Raw genomic sequence first — 19,797 nt, 5'->3', positions numbered from 1 at the left:
GTCAATAATATATGGGCGTTTTATGTTACAGCAGTATCGCTGTTATTACTACTACTACTACTACTACTACTACTGCTGCTACGTCTTCTGCTGTTGCTGCTGCTGCTGTTACTATTCCTGTTGCAGCACTATTACTGTTATTATTGTTGTCACTACTACCACCACCACCACTAATATTACTACTGCTGCTGTTGCTGCTACTACTAATACTACGACTACAACTTTAGTTATAATAATAATAACAATAATGATAATAAAATTAATAATAATAATAATAATAATAATAATAATAATAATAATAATAATAATAATAATAACATTAGTGATAATAATACATAACTAAATAATAATAATAATGATAATAATAAGTAATGACCATAATTATCATCATTATTATTTATAGTAATGTTATCATTATTGTTATTTTTATCTTTATTATTATTATTATTATTATTATTATCATATTATTATTATTATTATTATTATTATTATTGTTCTTGTTATTATTATTATTATTATCTATTCAGTGTTGATGATTCTGATGTCTATTCTAGTACACCTTTGGCTTCTGTGATACAAATGTGCCATCATCTAAACTACAGATAAGCGTCAATGGAAAGATAAGACATAAAAAATACGAACTTCGGATAAAAGCATTTGGAAAACGGTGCACCATTTCACTCACTGATGCTCTGATGGAGGCAATGCGTCTCATTACTGGTGTTTGTGTTTCACCTTTCCTGATGATATTAATTCCAGAAAGTCGTTAACAAATCTAAAAACCACAAAAAAGTCAGAGAAGACAAATTATCCAAAAAGAGGAACAACAATGATAAAGATTCATACAAGTGGGTGAGTTTCGAGTTCTGATAAAACTGTTGCCAATCAGCGAGCTTATGAGGCCACAGTAGTGCGTGATTACCTGTCCACTCCATTCCTACCTTTAGTGTTGCGAAGGAAGAAGAGATGGACTTAGAAACTGATGGTGATAATGATGATGTTTAGGATGATGAAGATGATAATGATGATGATGATAATGATGATGATGATAAGAGTGTGTCAGTAAAGAGAAAAGACCTAATGTACTCATAGCAAAAAAAAGACAGACAGGCTTGAAATGAGAATGAGGCACATACAAATTAAGACAGATATTCAATAGGACAGATAAAGAAGAGTTACGAATACTATACAGTTTTCAATCTCTCTCTCTCTCTCTCTCTCTCTCTCTCTCTCTCTCTCTCTCTCTCTCTCTCTCTCTCTCTCAGGCAGTGACCTCACATAACATAGAGGCGAAGAGAGCAACACACCCTCCCTTGTTGGTGGATCTTAGAAAGCGAAAAATAGAACTGAACTACCTTTAAAGTCAGAATTTTTCCTTATCTCTTTTTCCTTCCTTCACTTCCCTTATCTCCAGTTCCATGCCATCCCCCTTAGGGCATTAACAACATCATATTTCTTTATCTAGTGTCCTGAGAGATTCCTTCCATCCCACCACCAATTCATCACGTCCTCAATCTCAGCGTAGACAGTCCCGCCCTGCCGCCCTCACCACCGCACCCCCATAATACTCACTCACTCGATCACCACCGGAAAAATAAACACATTATTATTAAAGGTGAAGCGTCCAACCACTCGTGTCATAGATGAGTATAGCATCGCCAAACTATTATAGTCAAGAGGGTGACACAAGTGTGCATGACAGGTGGTGAGGGATGGGGATCACGAGGGAACAATGCCTAGGCGCCTTCTACTTCAGGTGATCGCGGAAAAGTGACGTGACCTAACCATATATACTGTATATATATATATATATATATATATATATATATATATATATATATATATATATATATATATATATATATCATAAACTGATATCAGGTTAAAAAAAGTTACGATACATTGAACATACTGGGTCGTAAGGGTAGTGTACAAAATCAAATTGGGTCGCGATGAGAAAAAGTTTGAAGAACCCTGACCTAATCTAACCACAACTACAGCCTTAGAGAGCGTGAGTGCACGGTTGATTAGGTGTGAGTAGCTGCCATTGACGGCGTCCTCTGCAAACAAACATATCATTGCGAAAGTATTTCTACCTCGACCTTTATGGAGAATTTACCTTTCGACAGACTCTCCACACCCTGATAAAAAGGTACCCAATACTACCACCAACAAAACCCCGCCGCCTCCAGGAGACGGCGCGGGTCATTAATAGAGGGAGTGGCTCACCTGGCTGGCGATCATGTTCTGGGAGCGGGCGAGGCCATTCCCGCGAGTGTAGGTTAAGCCCCGCAGCTGGCCGGCGAAGCGTGGTTCTAGGGTGACCACAGGAAGTGTGAGTCTGTTGCCCACCTGCCGCGTCAGCAGTAACGGGAGGCCTCCCAAGTACACAAAGGAGTTGGTGTCAGGGTTTCCAAACTCATGGTTGAGGGACTTGACGACGCGGGTCTCGATCTCGTCATCAACAGTGAGGTGGGTCTGTTCAAGGCGGCGAGTCACCCGCACGCGGTGCCAAGCTCCGTCGTGCAGGCCGCGGCCTGCCGTCAGTAGTCGCGCGCCGCCTCCTGTGTTGTAATGCAGCCGCACTGCGCCCTCCACCAGCTTCAGCTCGAAGAACTCGTAGGAGCCGCCGTCATCCGTGTACAGCAGGAGGCCGTCCGGCTCTCGCGTCGAAAATTCAAACTCCAGCGAGCCGTTGGTGCCGGGCACCCAACGTGAGAATTGGGCGAAGGAGGTGGGGGATCCCTCTATCAGAAACCCGAGGGTGGGATAGGCGGCGAAAGGCACTGCCAGGCACCACCACAGCCAACCGCTGGCACCCATGGCGTCCACCTGACTAGGCCTGAATACCTGCTGCTGCTGTCGACCCTCTCCCACTGGAGCTGCTGCTGCTGTTTCTACTGTGGCTGCCGCTGCTGTTGATGTGTCCTAATTGATGTTACGACTCTCTCACTGCCCGGTGGAAAGGCGGGCGGGAGGAGGGTGACACTGGCACTCTAACGCGGACGGAGAGGCAACGCGGCACCGCAGCGGACGGACACCCTCACTACACTGGCCTGGGCGAGTCCGGCGCGCTAGCACTATGCAGCCTTCCGCCGCCCCCTCGCCTCCCGCGCAGGCCTCCTCCCTCCGCCCTGTCCCCGCCCTCCGCCTCCTGCTCCTCCATTATTCCTTACCTCCGGTTTCGTGACGTCATGCATCTATCGCTACAGTTTTTTTTTTTTTTTTAACAAGTTGTCATTCCACGTCACTTTGTCCACACGCCCACTGATGTCCGGCTCTAGCCACGCCCACACCTGCGGTGCCTCCCTCCCTCCGACCTCCACCCTCACCACCCTATCTCCACCAAAGCCATTCAGTATTTCAGTAAGATTTCCTTTTCTCAACAAAGTTATGTCCATACCGTGACATCACAAGAACTGCCCACACTTGCACCTAAATAGAACCTGTTCCTCTATGACAGAATGGTAGTGACACGATCCTAAAAGCACACACCTAAACCTATCATTCCCTTACATAGGCTAAAAAAGTGAAATCAAGATGTAAAAGACCGAGCTCATACGCATCTCGGACTACGAAAGACAAGGAGAGCAGATGATGTGAGAGGAAAGCCTGGGAAAGGAAAGCTAAGAGAGCAAAGCAAGGAATTGTGGACGGAAAGAAAACAAATGCAGATGATAGGTAGGCGCGCGCGCCTACCTATCATCTGCCCCTCTTCATGTGACCAGACCGCGCTAAGTACAAAAGGAGAGAGGTACTGGATGTATGATCATGTAGGGATATAGTGAGTGGACGCAACACATGGGTTTATTAGTTACTAAGTGAATGGCAGAGTTGTAGACAGCTGGCTGCTATTGTTTTGGACGGGGTTGTGAATTATATATCAATCACCCGGGATGCTATTAATTAGCTATACCTTCTTGTTGTAGGTAAAGTCACTTTGGAGTGTTTCTGTGGTTTTCAGGTGAATATCAAAGGTGAATGTATATATATATATATATATATATATATATATATATATATATATATATATATATATATATATATATATATATATATATATATATATATATATATATATATATATATATATATATATATATATATATATATATATATATATATATATATATATATATATATATATATATATATATATATATATATATATATATATATATATATATATATATATATATATACATATCTTACATGTTACTATAATACTTGCTTTTAAAAGTGTACTGCTCTGAATAAAATCACGAGTAGGGAAACCACTCTTACCAAGGGCGAAACCACCAGGGAGCGAACTAGAGGAGCGAACACCTACAGGTGGCGAGACCTCTGGAAACTGAACTCTACTACTCAACCCACACAGTATCAACTTCCTCTCACAAGCTCTTAAACCCTCACACCCTATCCACCAAGAAAAATGCATCTTCGTACTCTCCTCAGCCACAAAGAAAATGAAACGATGGGTAAGCTTATCTTCACATTTGACTTACACATGACCACCTGTTGCCAAGAATTTCAGTACGTATTCTAAAAGTCACTGCTCTTTATCACATAGATGTTTGTAAGTTGTCAAGAGTATTTTTCCAATCACACTTTTTTATTCACTTCCATCCCATTTAGATTCTTCTCTCTTTACATCTTGTCACCATTCTTAACGCTCGTGTCGATTTCTCTTGCATTGTAATCCCTAACCTAACCTGCAGCTTACATGGCATGCATCTTTCCATCTGAGATAAAGAAATACTAGTCTCTGTATGTCCGCACACGCCCATGCACGTATATAGAAAGATCCACAAGAATCCATTGTCCATAATATCATGTGATGAATGGAAAGTGGGAGACATGAATATCAGTAACTCATAGAGTAATACGACCGTGTGTCATTCAGCCAGATAGAAAAAACAATACTTAACTGATTCAGCGAGGTTCATGAACATGATGGAAAAATGTTTACATAATTAGATATTATAATAAAGATATCTCCGCTGTAGCAGATGAGGGAGGTAAACATTTACCTAATTGTGTGTACGAGAGAGTATCTGCGATGAGGTTGCCCATTCTTTGATGTGCTTGACCTGCAGATTGAATTGCTGGAGAAGGAAACCCCAGCGAAGCACCCGCTGATTCTTATTCTTTCATGTTATGGATGAACATCTGGAGAACACCTGAACTGGGTGCACGTGGCGTTGGACTAACAATTTTCTTAGCTAGATTTCTTAGCCAGATAGGTTTCCTCCACCTAGAAATAGGTGATGCCTCAAACCACCACTTCAAAGAGATGTTCATGATGTAGCTTTCACAATTGGTAGGCTAATGTGACATCACTAAGATGGAGTGTAAGATTAAGTACCATTAAAACTCAAGATTTATGACAATAGTATTGTCAACTCGGCTGATGACTGACAGACGACACCAAAAGGACTATTAAAGATACCTAAGACAACAATTCAACCAGGAACGCGATCACAAGGACGGCAGCTAAAGAAATTAGTTGACTAATTGAAATCATACAGAATCTGACCTAACACCGTGTTTTAGGTGGCGTTTAAATGTAGCAACAGATTCAGTAGACTCGGCATATTCTGGTAACCTTTTCTAAGCATCAATAACTCGCAGAAAATAATTAAACGCCCTCTAATATCTCTGCTATGTTTTAGCGCGGAATTAACAAACAGATGGAGATAATATCCCTTAGTACGTAGTATTCCTTATCATATTTCTCACAAACAGATGAAATTAAGGGATTAATCTTTTGAAACTTTGAATAGCATAATTGAAATCTGATCAATCTACCTTTGATGGAATATTAACTTAGTGGAGCCTATACTCGAGGATTAATTCTTGATCTGTGTGGAATCCTAGGTAGCTTTGCTGATTGAGTCGGTTCAGAGACGTTGGACTAACAATTTTCGAGGAATAGTTTGAACATCTAAGTTATTCTCAGAGACAGAAGGCTTTCCAGTTATACTCGGTCTAAAGTCGACTAAACTTTTACGACACGATATGGTAAGTAAAGTATCGTCAGGTATTTCGTAGTTCTTGTGCTATTCTCCGCCAAGACATGTTAGCTAGTACACCATTAGTGACTACCTGACTTTACATCAACCACAAGAGGTCATCAGCTAGTACAAAAGTTGCACACGCCATGGATACCTGAGTTAGAAATACGCAGGAGGTTTTCTCAGCATGAGAGGTAATTCTCTTCAAGGAACTCTTGGTGGCAGCTCTCCCGGGCCCAACACATTAAATAATTGTTTCTGCCAACTCAATCTCTGTCGCTGCTTTTAAAGCATCCCTTTCTCCTTATCTCTGTGACACTCCTTTTCAATTTCAGAATATATATATATATATATATATATATATATATATATATATATATATATATATATATATATATATATATATATATATATATATATATATATATATATATATATATATATATATATATATATATACATATATAACACTCACTGTACATCAAATGAGTGTCTTGTTCCATCGAAGGATCTGAGGAAGCTGAAATTAAATGTTGCTTGCCACAAAATAGTAAAGTGTATCCTAAAAAATAGAGAATATAAGAGAATATTTTGAGGGCACACTGCTACAAACCCACCCTCTTGCCAATATTTGTTACTTATGAGCGTAGGTGTATTTATTTATATTCAGCGTATATGGTGCAATATAATAAATAGGTACATACGGAATGGCTTTCTGAAAAGGCCAAATCAGATTCGGTAACTTACTGTGAGTCTTTGAGTTTAATGATTTACGTGTTTACGAGTAGGGGATGCAAGGGAGGCTATATCATTTCTGCCCTGAGAAAAGCGTTAATAGAATTGTAGACAGCGGAACTGCCTTTCCCATTTCTAATAACCATGCTCCAGTCACTCTCAACATGCCTCCCCTCAACCCACCGAAAAGCCCAACTAGTTTCTAAGCCACTTTTTACAACGCCATCTTGACACACTTCTTCCCCCACCTGCTACTCTTAACATTCCATAGAAACACCTTTCTCACTAGTCTTTCATCGTCCATTCTCTCTAATCTAGCCTTGTACCTCAACGCTGCCTTTACATGTCTCTCTCTTAAAGTACTCCAGCCCATGTCTCCCCTCAGAGCTTCTATCGCTGCATACCTTGGTGCATTCAGTGCCATTCTTGCTACTCTATTCTGTCCTACTTCTAACTTCTCTAGTTAATTTTCATTCCACACAGTCACATCCATACCATACATAACGCTTGGAACAGCTTCGCTCTTCCAAACTTCTCGCAGCATATCATATTTACTTGTTTTCATCCTTGCTGCACTTCCTAGTTGACCTACCCACTGGTTTACCATGCTTATCTTTTGATTCTTTGCCTTCATACAGCCATTTGAACTCGTCCACATCCCCAGATACTTGTATTCATCAATTTGTCGCACTTCATTCTCTCCCAATCTCCACACTGACTCTCTTTCATCCTCTGACCTGTTCACAATCATTATCTTGCTCTTTTCACTGCTAAAACTTACCCCAAAGTCTCTCCCATACCCATCTACAGCATTCAACAAGCTTTAAAACTCATCTGCTGATTCACTCATAATTACAATGTCATCTGCATACAAGAGCACACATATCTTATCATTCCCCACATTCCCTTGCTCCTGCATTCATTCTTTTAATTCTGGCAGCCAGTTCTTCTGTGTAGCTATAAACTAAAAAGGGTTGGTGACAATAGCAACCCTGCCTAACTCCTCTCTCACTCTTCACCCAGTCTGTCACTACATCTCCTGGTCTGCATCTTGCCCTTGTATCCACATACATACTTCGCACTATGTTAACTATCTTTGCGGTCAACCCAATTTTTTTCAAGGACTCTACGAGATTTTTTGGGCATGTCTTTTCAACGGGGCAATATATTTTAGTTGTTTCGGTAAACACGATGTATATAGGAGCATGTAGGCATCATGTAAGCATGAGACATGTAAATGGAAAAAAGAACATAAAAGTTGACAGGAAGAAAGGAGGTTAGGGTATTTTACCTATTAAATTGCACTTTATTCTCCTTAAATATCTGTAGCATCAAGACTCTGTTTACATGAATAATGATAATATCTAAATATCGTATTTTTTTTTCTTTTATAAGAAAAGGGGAAAGGGAAAAGGATTCATGAAGAGTGACACATGAAGGAGCACCGTGTTGAAAACAAACTGAACAGCTCAACTCGGCTCAACCTTCTACTGATCGTACCTCCGGGTTATGTGAACTGCTGCCTCAAGTTTACACAACAATAACAAAAGTTCATATCTTGGCGAGAGAAAAGGAGGTTAGGCGCCCCACAAATGTACTGAATATTAAGTGATATGCCTTTGATTAAGATATAAGCTTCAGAACTTGTGGCAGCTAAGTGAACTCGCCCGGCCTGGAACAAGTACTAAGGTGAGGCAGCGTGTGGTCGACGCTATTTGAACTTTAAAGCTTCTTAGAGGTGTAGTTATCCTTTCCCGCTGTCTCTTGAGGTAAGACCGCCCTTAAGTCAAATCTTGAGGCACTGCAGCTGCCCACTGTGGTGCTAGGGGTTGATGATGGGCACTATCCCCGAGAAGCCGTCCCGCGCGCTCGCCACGATTTCCGGCTCCCCCTCCGCAGCTCCTCCACCCAGCGGATTTGACGGCACATTAAATGAGAAATATATGGTATATAAATTTGTTTTTGCGCAGGGGTTCCTTGAGACATGTGATGTATTTGAAGGGTTACGCAAGGGTAAAAAGGTTGAGAAACGCGGCCTTATTCATTGCCATATTCTCTCTCTCTCTCTCTCTCTCTCTCTCTCTCTCTCTCTCTCTCTCTCTCTCTCTCTCTCTCTCTCTCTCTCTCTCTCTCTCTCTCTCTCTCCTTATTCGTTTTCATATTCTCTCCTCATTCGTTATCATTCTCTCTCTCTCTCTCTCTCTCTCTCTCTCTCTCTCTCTCTCTCTCTCTCTCTCTCTCTCTCTCTCTCACTCCTTATTCGTTTTCATATTCTCACTCTCCTTATTCGTTTTCATATTCTCTCTCCTTATTCGTTTTCATATTCTCTCTCCTTATTCGTTTTCATATATTCTCTCTCTCTCTCTCTCTCTCTCTCTCTCTCTCTCTCTCTCTCTCTCTCTCTCTCTCTCTCTCTCTCTCTCTCTCTCTCACTGACCAATAGCATGGCTTCATATATGTGACGTCAAATCAGCTGGGTGGAAGAGCTGCGAAGTGGGAGCCTGGAATCGAGGCGAGCGCGTGGGATGGCTTCTCGGGGACAGTGACTGGTGATGGTGGGGCAGCTCACACTGACACACTGGTATGGGGATGTGGCCATGATGTGTTATGTCCAGTTTTCTCTTGAAGTTCCCTGGGCACTGTCCCCGAGAAACCGTCCCGCGCTCGCCTCGATTCCCGGCTTCCCCTTCGCAGCTTCTCCACCCAGCTGATTTGACGTCACATAAAATGATAAATATATGGTATGTCATTTTTTTTTTGCGTAGGGGTTCCTTGAGACATGTCATGTATTCTAAGGGTTATGCAAGGGTAAAAAGATTGAGAAACGCTGCCTTATTCGTTACTGTATTCTCTCTCTCTCTCTCTCTCTCTCTCTCTCTCTCTCTCTCTCTCTCTCTCTCTCTCTCTCTCTCTCTCTCTCTCTCTCTCTCTGACCAATAGGGTGGCTTCATATATGTGATGTCATATCAGCTGGGTGGAGGAGCTGTGAAGTGGGAGCCGGGAATCGAGGCGAGCGCACGGGACGGTTTCTCAGGGACAGTGCCATTCCCTGTATTCATTCCCATGATGCCACGGATGTATGGTGGTAGGCAGGTGGATAGGCGCCCATCCTTGAAACTACTGTGCTGGAGGGGCGTGTGGGGCAGTTTGAAGGAAGAGGGAACTAGTATATTTTCTTTTGTTGGTTTCCTGCCTCTGTGTGATTGTGTGTGATGACTTTTAATGGTTTTGTACTATGATTTTGGATTTTTTTTTTTTTTTTTTATCAGGATGGGACATTTTGGTTTTCATGTGTTTTCCAGGTATGTATGATTGTATATGGCTTTGTTTTATTTTCCTGTAATTGATTTTATCTTTTTCTTGTTTAGCTTGTCAGGCATTGTTTTGTAAGTTTTATAACTTAATTTATTTATTTCTGTGGGGCACTCACGGAAAAAGCTGTATTATGTAACAAGCGAAAGAGTACTCACTGCCTAGAGTTGTGTTGGCTTGATAGGATCACGGATCAAAATAATGTCTTAACGGACCCCAGCTATGATAGGATGTGTGTGTAATTCTTGTGTCATTATTGATCTCCAGGTTTTGCTCAGAATTACTGCAAATAGCAAGGTGTAAGATGAGCGACAGCTGTATATATGTTCTATTTTTTATTTGAAACCCCAGCATATGTCAGTCTTGAATTACATGAGATGAAAATGATACCTTGTGATGTTTTTTATATATGTATTTTATTATTATTCTTTTCAGAAATAATAATGTAAAGGAAGGCACAGCAGCATCACCACCATGCCAATCCAGGACTTTGTAACCTCCCTGACAGACAACCCGTACTTCAGTGCTGGGTTTGGTCTGTTCGGTGTGGGTGCAGGGGCAGCAGTGATGAGGAAAGGGTACATGGTGGGTACAGGTGTTCAGTGTTTGCATGTAATAAGACCTTATTGCTCTCAGACAAAGGGCCTGACTACTGCCTTCTCCTGTCCCTCTCAGCAAACATCTGATGACTACCTTCAAAATAAGTCACATCATTGCTCATTGTCAGATGTTACTTAACTTGTGGACTTCATCTCAGAGCAACCATATAGAAAGTAGAATTCTTTTTTATTCTTTACTTGCAGTCTTAATACCATTGTATGGTTATCCTTTCCTTTATCTATATTCATTCAAATCTTGTGCTCTTCATATTGCTTTGCTCTTCTGTGTGGTCTTATTACATTTACATTTAGGTCATCTAGATACATCCTATTAGATGCTATGAATGGCTTTTTGTCACTGTTTTCAGTAATTATATAGCTATGTTACATTTATTTATGGCATTTGTTGCACATTACTGTTAAGTGTTTGGTATATAAGTCCTTTTTCCCTGCTGGCAGATGGGCATGATTCTGTTCCGCCGGCACTACATGACAACACTGGAGGTGCCGTGTCGAGACAAGTCCTACCAGTGGCTGCTGCAGTGGATCACCCACAAGGGGGCCAAGAAGACACAGCATCTCAGTGTGGAGACAAAATTCAAGCAAATAGAGACTGGCAAGATCACGACACACCATGACTTTATTCCCAGCGTTGGTGAACATTTCTTCTGGTGAGTGTGTGGATGTGTAGGTCTTGTCATGTGTTGTTTACTACTGAATTGTTTGATATTTGTTTCCATGGTTGCTTTGATTTGCCTCTTTTTTTTTTCTCATTGAGCTTTGTCTGAAAGTAATTGTAAACCAAGGACACCCTCTTGTTTTCCTTCTGCTGTACAATTGGTGAGGATGTGGTGCTGCTGCTTCTGTTGAGGACTTAGGATATCTGTTAGCTATACTGCACTGCAGTTAATTCAAGACTTTAAAGTGTATATCTTAGGGATCACCTTGAAAGAATGCATAATTTTGTTAGAGTGTAAGCTTTGAGGCTAATGGGTATGATGGTGGTGCAGGTATGGGGGCACCTGGCTGAAGGTGGAGCGTACTCGTGAGCAGCACACGCTGGACCTGCAGCATGGCACACCTTGGGAGACTGTCACATTCACTGCCTTTGGCAAGCAGAAGCAACTCTTCCATCGTATAATTTGTGAAGGTGTGTACTTGTGCAGTGTTCCAATAAATGTATACTGTACTGTTATTGCCCACAGGCTTCAGCACTTGACTAACACTTCTATTATTACATGTTCATATAAAGAACATGATATATGAAGTACATATATGAGAATTTCTATTTTGTGTATTGACAAAGATGTCAAGTAATGTGGTTATGGATGTCCTCATGGCCATTAGTAGGATTCCACCTGCTTTGACTTGAATATATATTTTGGAGGCTACTCAAGTTTCACTCAGAGAGAGATATAGTGTGAAATGGCATGCAGAGTCAGCCTGGAAATAATACAGAACTGATGAAGTGTGATAACGTAAGAGTGTAGGAGGGTACAGGTTGTTAGAGTCAGTTGTACTAAGCTCATTTAATTTATCATTGTTGTATCATCTTTCTCTTAGCCTTCCTTTAAGTGGCTTTTGGATGATTTCAATAAAGACAGTTTATATTGTTTAGTTATGTGATATATAGGATTGAGCTAGGTACTGTTTTTGTTTTTTCTCCATTGAAATCTATATGTATGTGGCCGAAAGTCATATTTCATTACATTAGACTTTATCCCTGAATACACAGTGAACTTTAGGTTTTTGCCAGAGGTAGTCACTTGAGAGCTTCTTGTAAATAATCAGAAATTTCAGTATCTCATGAAATTTTGTACTTTCATGAAGAATAAGATTAATTTTCATCACTTACAATTTTTCAGCAGTACTGTATTTGTTTTGCCAAGAAATTAGGGTATCATTTGCAAGTTTACATACACATACACAATAGAGTAAGGCAAAGAAAAAATCATCCTGCACTGAGACATAACAATCTTTTCAGGTATAAGGGAACATGGATACGAATAGAACGGACAAGATCACAGCAAACTTTAGACCTTCATATGGGTGTTCCCTTCGAAAATGTCAAACTCACTTCCTTTGGCAAGAATAAGGATCTTTTCCTTGATATTTTAGCCGAGGGTTAGTGTTGCATTGCCTCTGGTTTCCAAGGTGCAGCTGTACCCTGAAATTCACCCTGAAATTCACAATGCAACTTGTGTAAAAAGTTGCATTAGTAGTATTATATATATATATATATTCATTCACTCTGGACTTCTGTTTCACTCTTTGTTGGCCTTGACTGGTGCTCTTCTTACATAACAAAGATTCATGTACATTTCTTTGTTATGCTTAAGTTTTCAGTAATGTGTGTGAATTCTCTCATTACAGCTCGTGACTTGGCAGTGAAACAAAATGAAGGGAAGACCATCATGTACACAGCGTATGGCTCTGAGTGGCGGCAGTTTGGCAATCCTCGCAAGCCCAGACCACTTGACTCTGTAGTTCTGGATGAAGGAATTGCAGAGCGGATACTTACAGATGTGCAAGATTTCATGAATAACCCTGAGTGGTATTCCAACAGAGGTAAGACATGTCTAGTTATGGGAATGGAATAGGGAAGAAAATATATTCATTCATGGTTTATAGATTATTTTTCATGACACACTATCAATCCTTGTTAATAATGCTTGCCAAAAATTAAAATGTTGAATCTCAATAGTAGCTATGTGAAAATTTGATAACAACATGAAGGTTCTTGCAATATTACTTGTTAGAACAGAGATGCTTTACAGTAACAACTATGTAATAATCTTGCTAATGTGTTGTACCAATATCTGCTTATTGCCATTACCTTTCATGCTGCTGGGATTTTTTTTCTCCATTTTTTATTGTCATTATCTAATACCTTTTTTACATAAGAAAATAAACAAATGAGGAAAAAATCAGTCTGCCTCGTTTGTTCCAGGAATCCCTTACAGGCGAGGGTACTTACTGCACGGCCCGCCTGGGTGTGGCAAGAGCTCCTTCATCACGGCACTGGCGGGGAAGCTGCAGCTGGGCATCTGTGTCCTTAATCTCAGTGAAAGAGGACTTACTGATGATAGACTAAATCACCTGCTGGCACTAGCTCCTGAGGTAAGGAACCATTTTTACTCTCAGCATAGTGAAGACAATTATTGAGGTGAGATAGGCAATACTTGTGTCACTCTGCCATGTAAAGTATACTGTGGTGTGTGGTTGGTAAAAAGATTATTTTATGATACTAGCTGCTGTGGTACAGTGGAACCATGCGTGCTTTGAGGTCCGAGAGGTCTCCAAGCGCACGGGTTCGAATCCTGTCCACGGTCCGAGTATAGGTTGGGCTTCCTCACTTGGGGCAACAATTTCCTAGCGGGTGGGCTTTGAGATAGGAGGTACCTAAAAAGTATCCCATTTAGCCCACAAATTCCCGTGAAAAGTCCACACGGTATAAATAATAAAAAAAAAAAAAAAAAAAAAGATACTAGATAAATCTGTCTGTAAGACTGTGATGCACCATTGTTCCTGAGAGCAGAGAGAGAAAGTGAGTCTCAGATGTGTTATGTGTCGGGCTGTCATCTTGTAGTTGTTGTTCCGTGCCGCCCTTAGACTAGAATTCTACAATACACAACACAAATACGACACAACACACACAACACAACACACAGAAAGAGCTTTTTTAGTGAGAAAGCTCCAACACACAACACAACACAACACAAACACAAAACACACACATTATCTAAAAAATAAATAATAAATAAATAATCATATAATAATTTCAAGCACCATAACAATAGTAATAAGAAATATTGTCAAATGGGACAGTGCATGGCAAATGTGCCCCTGCCTGTCCCTAAGTGTCTGTGGATGTAATTGTCATGCATCTTACCAATAGTCTTCGAATATTATAAGGGAAGAAATAAAAAACAATTAGTCTGCACAATATAATGCTATTTCTAAGATGCGAGTAAATAGATTTGCAAGGATGTGCATATATTGACTTTTTTGGGACCTAAGTGAACAGAAGCTTATATTTCACCCAACAGAACACTATAATCCTGTTGGAAGATGTCGATTCAGCGTTCACAAATAGAGAGGAAACTGCAGAAGGTAGGTGTACATGTGAAGAGTTGCTCATATTTTGGTTATCTTTTCCTTCTTTTCTCTTATTTATATATTTTTAATGTTTTTTCCTTTCTTTCTAAGGTATCATCTGTCACTAGATTAAATTTTTTTATTTTTCATTTTGACAGTGAAGGCAGCGTATTCTGGGTTAAACAGACTGACCTTCAGTGGTCTGTTGAACTGTCTTGATGGGGTTGCCTCTTCAGAAGCAAGGATAGTGTTCATGACAACCAATTATCCTGAAAGGTATGACACTAAATATAAGAGGTGAAAGTTGTACTGTTGAGAAAAATGTAATCTAGTTTAAGTCTGAATGATGAAAACACAAAATTGTGTTTTTCTTTCATTTTACCTGAGGACTTAACTTTTCTATACTCTCAAAGTAGTTCACAAAATTTTTATATTCTTTATCATGCATTTGAAATACAAGGCTAGATTGTTCCCTATAGTACATACATTGAATTTAAACATAGGAATTATTACCAGTGTTATAAGTAAAAACATTAAACAAATTAAACTTGTGTTACACAGACTTGATGCAGCCTTGATCCGGCCTGGCCGTGTGGATCGGAAGGAGTACATTGGGCACTGCACGCCACACCAGCTGGTGACAATGTACCGGAGGTTCTACCCTGAAGTCCCTGTTGACAATGCATTCTCCTTCTCAGAGGTCAGTACATCCTCTTTACTTTTGCATCTTGCTGTTCTCTACCTGATTCCATAGCCACTCATGTTAAAGAACACACCCTTTAATGGACACTTTCCTGACAGGCAATACAAAACCTAATGGTACCTGTAAGTGCTGCTACTGTACAAGGACACTTCATGCAGCATAAAGAGGATCCCATGGGAGCACTTCACAATGCTTCAACTCTGAAACTTGGTGATTTAATTTAAAAACTTTATAGTAAATTAAAATGAATGTTAAATATACTGTATATATACTGTTAATATACTGTGTTTGGAGTTATCCTAATATACATATGGGTGCAGATAGGTGGAGCATCCTTATTTGTAATACTGTGTGTAATACACTTCCATATTTAACAAGACAGCCAGTATTTAAAGATACATATGTTGATTAGGTTTGATATGTAATGCTCTAATATGGATAAACTTATTGCTGCAGTATCAAGCTTTTTGATACACAGTATGGGAATGATTATGTAGTAGAGGCAAAAAGCCATCACTAAACAAGTACTGGGTGATAAATGCTGGAGGGATGAATGTATGTCTACTTTGCTACAGCAAGAGCCAACAGCCAGGTATACTGCAAGTTAAATAGTTCACCCTGCTAGTATACTGCAAGTTAAATAGTTCACCCTGCTACACTCCTATGTTCTGATATTAAGCTCCTTGCTCATGACTAATGTTGGTGCATGCATTATATCCTAAACATCCCAAAGGGTAACTAGATGACAACAGGTGCTGCAACTTCCACACCTCTTTGGGACATTCTTGTCTTGGAAAAACTTAAACAAATGACTTCTTTAGTATTTATTATATATTGTAGCAACATTCATTATTGTACATAAATAGAGACCAATCTAGAAATATATGGGTATATAGGTAAAAAGATAGATGCACACATATAAACATAGACAGACATGCCATTTTTATTCTGAAATATATTCAGGCTACTTTCTGATACCTCTTCCTTGTAAGAGAGGATCAGAGCTCATCGTGTTTGGGGGGAAATCTACGAAAGAATCCCTTGGTCCTCAAACCTTTAAATACTCTGGTATAAAATTCATCTTGAGAAAACGGCTTGTTATACTTTAAGAGATTACTCAAAGTCTCGGCTTCAGTTTTAGACTTTTCATATTCTTCTAACCAATAACTTTTTTCATTAATGCTGTTTGTCAACACTGTTTTTGGTTCGGGACAGCTGTAGTGCCTTGCATCAGCAATCTTTGTCTCATAACTTGTCCTGCTAGTCAAGTGAGGGTGGCTGCGATATATCTCATCACAGACAAAACACTCATAATGATCTATAAAACTACCCTTCTCCAAATCATCAAGACCCCATTGACGTTCATTCATTGCAGCAATCAGCTTTGAATTTGTTATTTCTCCCTTATTCTTGTGTGTCAGGTGAGCTTCATACAAAGAGTCATTCCTCAGTAAGAGGTGGAGATAATCTGCCAGGTCCTTAGGAGATGCAAAGTCTGATATTTTAATGAGTGATCTGTCATTTGGAGCCCAATCTTCTATACTTTGTGATCCCCAATACACTGGAACAGATCCTACCATTAATGGACGCCAAAACTTTTCAGTAATGTAATCATCACATCCATAGTTTTCAATTGACAGTGTGAATTTGTACCTAGCCAGTATGTGCCAAAAATCTGGATGATTAAAGTGAGAAGCATCTGCAATGTGAGGTGGTAGTGATTTTGAGTTAAGACAGTCCCCTAAGGAGTCTATATTGATGTACCTAGAGAGTTCCATCACATATCTGTCACGTTCTGATGGAGTGTCACAGTCTGAGTGAATATAGACAAGCGGAGCAATTCTTCCAAAAGATTTCTCTATTTTGTCATCTAAAGATCCTTTGTTTTTTGTGCTAGCTGAACCTTTTAGGAACTGAGCATCATTACCATTTAATGATGCCTTTTTTTCTTTTGATTTAACATTTTGCAATTTTTCACTTTTTTCTGAACCCAAATGGCCTTCTAGAAACTCATTTTTCTTCTTAGTAGGTACATATTCTTTCTTAGAGGTGAGAGAGTCAAGGGAAGGAAGAAACTGTAGACTAAGAGGGAAGTCACTCCCCCATTTAAAAGTCCCAGTAATATTAAACAACTCCACAACGGGAGAATGATTCAATATTGGCCTGTTTTTAGGAGACTCCTCATGTAAAAGTCCCCACCAAATGTCCTTCTTTCGGGGCAGTGGAAGGTCAGTGGGGTCAAAATCAGTGCCATAGAAGAGGACCACTTTAACATTGGGTTGATTGATCAGACTGCGGTCCTGAGTGAGGCAGCAGTTCCCCAGGGTGCAATAGCGGGGCAGCCCATGAACACCAGTGAAGGGAGTCCACCACAGAATGACTGGCAACTGCTTGTCCTCACGGCAGTCTTCATCATCTTCCTCTATGAAGTCTTCATACTCATCCAAGTTTGTTTGAATCTTGTAGAATTCTTCCAAGTGTTCTTCATGTTGTTTTTGTCTTCCTTCAGAGGCATTCATTAAAAAGACATGTATTATAGTACAAATCATGCATAAAGCAAGATAATTTTGTTTCATTTTAGAGAATATACTCAATATACTCTATTGTAAGTCAACTCTTTGAATGATGTATGCAAGCTTTATATTTATAAGTGATCTTTCAGTACATATGTTAAACACATGTACAAATCAAGCTAAGACAGAATAGCATTAAGCAATTTCACTTTCAATAGAGTAGAGTAGAGCTGAGTAGAGTATAAGCCTCTGGAAGGTTACATAATTTTCAAGGAATAATTACAAACTGAGAGAAAATATTTCTACAGATCTGGTAACTCATTTGGGAGTTTCACAAACAGCTATTTCCTTATGATTAATGTTGGCATGGTGGTTCTGTGCACCATTAAGCGTTGGGTTTTATTTGGTCCCTTGTACAGTTGAGTTGCAGGCTGAAGTGCTTTCTGGCAGGATTACAGCCCACAAGTCTCCGTCAGGACTTGTTAGTCAAGGACAGGAGGCTGTAGTGCTGGAGGTAGCCACTGGCACAACTCTTCACACCAAACACAAGTTCTGTCATGGCCACACTATGATTCTAGTCATTCATATAAATGTACAAATATTTCTCCTTTTTTGGTTATAAAAAGGCAGACCACCTTCACATGATTGGTGTCATTATGAACTATCTGCTGGGATGGAGTGCCAGTAGGAGTGCAATGTCTGTCCGGCTCAAAACAATCAAACTTCACAAAAAGTAATCAGTCACTGTGTGCATTTCTGGTGTGCCTTGGTGCCTCACACAAGTTATCTCTGCAAATAACACAGAAAATATGCATTAGTACAGATGGCTCCCTACTTGATGAAGCAGCCTTCTTACACTTACTCTTACATAGACCAATATATCAACTCAAAGGATTCTAATAGCTAAATATGACTGGCCAGAAGTCCTGATTTATATTAAGCCACACCTTTTGCAACACTACCAGCAGCAGCAACAACAACAACAATGCAGCAGCACCACCACCAGTGCAGCAGCAAGAGGTCTAATTTGTTACTTGCAAAGAACCATCTGGTTTCATCGTGATTCTTTTTGTTTCAGCAGCACAATAAATTACACACATTATTTATATATAGCAAAGGAACACATGCTATGCTATGTTATGTTATGAGGGTTGGAGAGAGAAGAGGAATGCATTCACATACAAATAAATGAACAAGCACTGGTTCACAACGTTCAGCTGGAAGCACACCCTCAATAGTCTCGTGTTTATACATCTGCTGCAGAAGGCATAAGATTGTTAAAGCTGCAACTTTACACATTAAACACCACACATTTCCCTTCCTTGTTTCGCCATACATTCCCCTTCCTCTCTTGTCCCCAGCCACCTTGTAACACGTCGACCATACACTCTTCTTCCCATCTGCCCGGAACAAGGCCCGTCACAATCTGTCACGAAAGATCGGTATATATGTACCTTGGTGTTAGCCTCAGCAGCGTGGGGAAGTGAGAGCGTGAGGGAGGTAATGGGAGTGTGATGCAGTGTTTGGAGAGTGCGAAGCAACGTGTGGGAGCGTGAGCCGTGAGGTGTGGGACAGTGGGAGTGTCAGGCAGTGTGTCGGGCCGTTGGCAGCGGTGCAGGGTACTCCACTCTGACACACACACTCGATGACATTTATTTTCTTGCTTGATTTTACAAATGAACAAAATAAAATGTTATATTTTTCTTAGTGCAAGAAGTTATAGTTTATGTTTCATATTTAAATTGTCTTTGTTCGCTATACTAACTTTTAAGAAAATCAAATTTGGTTGTTTTGTTTACATCGGAGTAACCAACTTCACCTGT

The 19,797-nt window shown here is 40.1% G+C and overlaps 3 protein-coding genes across 11 annotated transcripts in view; 1 reads left to right on the top strand and 2 right to left on the bottom strand.

Annotated features, from left to right (window-relative positions):
- LOC123507709 (neurexin-1-like) overlaps positions 1-3,098 on the bottom strand; it is a 114,932-nt gene extending 111,834 nt beyond the window's left edge. For 2 of the 5 annotated variants that reach the window (XM_045260850.1, XM_045260854.1), the window contains exon 1: positions 2,230-3,097. In XM_045260850.1, the coding sequence (XP_045116785.1) occupies positions 2,230-2,823 (594 nt within the window). In that variant the 5' untranslated portion in view covers positions 2,824-3,097. Of the gene's footprint in view, positions 1-2,229 lie in introns of all 5 variants that reach the window. The other 3 variants (XM_045260853.1, XM_045260852.1, XM_045260851.1) reach the window with 3 other exon arrangements.
- Positions 3,099-8,198: 5,100 nt separating this feature from the next.
- Positions 8,199-15,917, top strand: LOC123507651 (mitochondrial chaperone BCS1-like). 4 transcript variants are annotated; one of them, XM_045260720.1, is made up of 10 exons: positions 8,199-8,325; positions 10,497-10,646; positions 11,120-11,331; positions 11,671-11,810; positions 13,034-13,228; positions 13,611-13,780; positions 14,710-14,773; positions 14,917-15,034; positions 15,320-15,458; positions 15,560-15,917. In XM_045260720.1, the coding sequence occupies exons 2-10, from the start codon at positions 10,536-10,538 to the stop codon at positions 15,683-15,685; spliced, it is 1,275 nt and encodes a 424-aa protein (XP_045116655.1). In that variant the 5' UTR covers positions 8,199-8,325; positions 10,497-10,535; the 3' UTR covers positions 15,686-15,917. The 4 variants fall into 4 exon arrangements, with proteins under 4 accessions (XP_045116655.1, XP_045116652.1, XP_045116651.1 ...); XM_045260717.1 differs by lacking the exon at positions 11,671-11,810 and adding an exon at positions 12,645-12,784 and having other exon boundaries at positions 8,210-8,438; XM_045260716.1 differs by having other exon boundaries at positions 8,210-8,438.
- Positions 15,918-16,272: 355 nt separating this feature from the next.
- LOC123507648 (alpha-(1,3)-fucosyltransferase 10-like) lies at positions 16,273-19,762 on the bottom strand. 2 transcript variants are annotated; one of them, XM_045260713.1, is made up of 2 exons: positions 19,340-19,762; positions 16,273-18,763 (listed from the first exon to the last, which is right to left on the bottom strand). In XM_045260713.1, exon 2 carries the CDS (start codon positions 18,035-18,037, stop codon positions 16,460-16,462), a length of 1,578 nt encoding a protein of 525 aa, XP_045116648.1. In that variant the 5' UTR covers positions 18,038-18,763; positions 19,340-19,762; the 3' UTR covers positions 16,273-16,459. The 2 variants fall into 2 exon arrangements, with proteins under 2 accessions (XP_045116648.1, XP_045116647.1); XM_045260712.1 differs by having other exon boundaries at positions 19,429-19,762.
- Positions 19,763-19,797: the final 35 nt, after the last annotated feature.

This window comes from Portunus trituberculatus, chromosome 23 (assembly GCF_017591435.1).
Source record: "Portunus trituberculatus isolate SZX2019 chromosome 23, ASM1759143v1, whole genome shotgun sequence".
Taxonomy (NCBI): domain Eukaryota; kingdom Metazoa; phylum Arthropoda; class Malacostraca; order Decapoda; family Portunidae; genus Portunus; species Portunus trituberculatus.
Note: the sequence above shows the minus strand (reverse complement) of the source record. Positions and strands in the feature narration are given on the sequence as shown.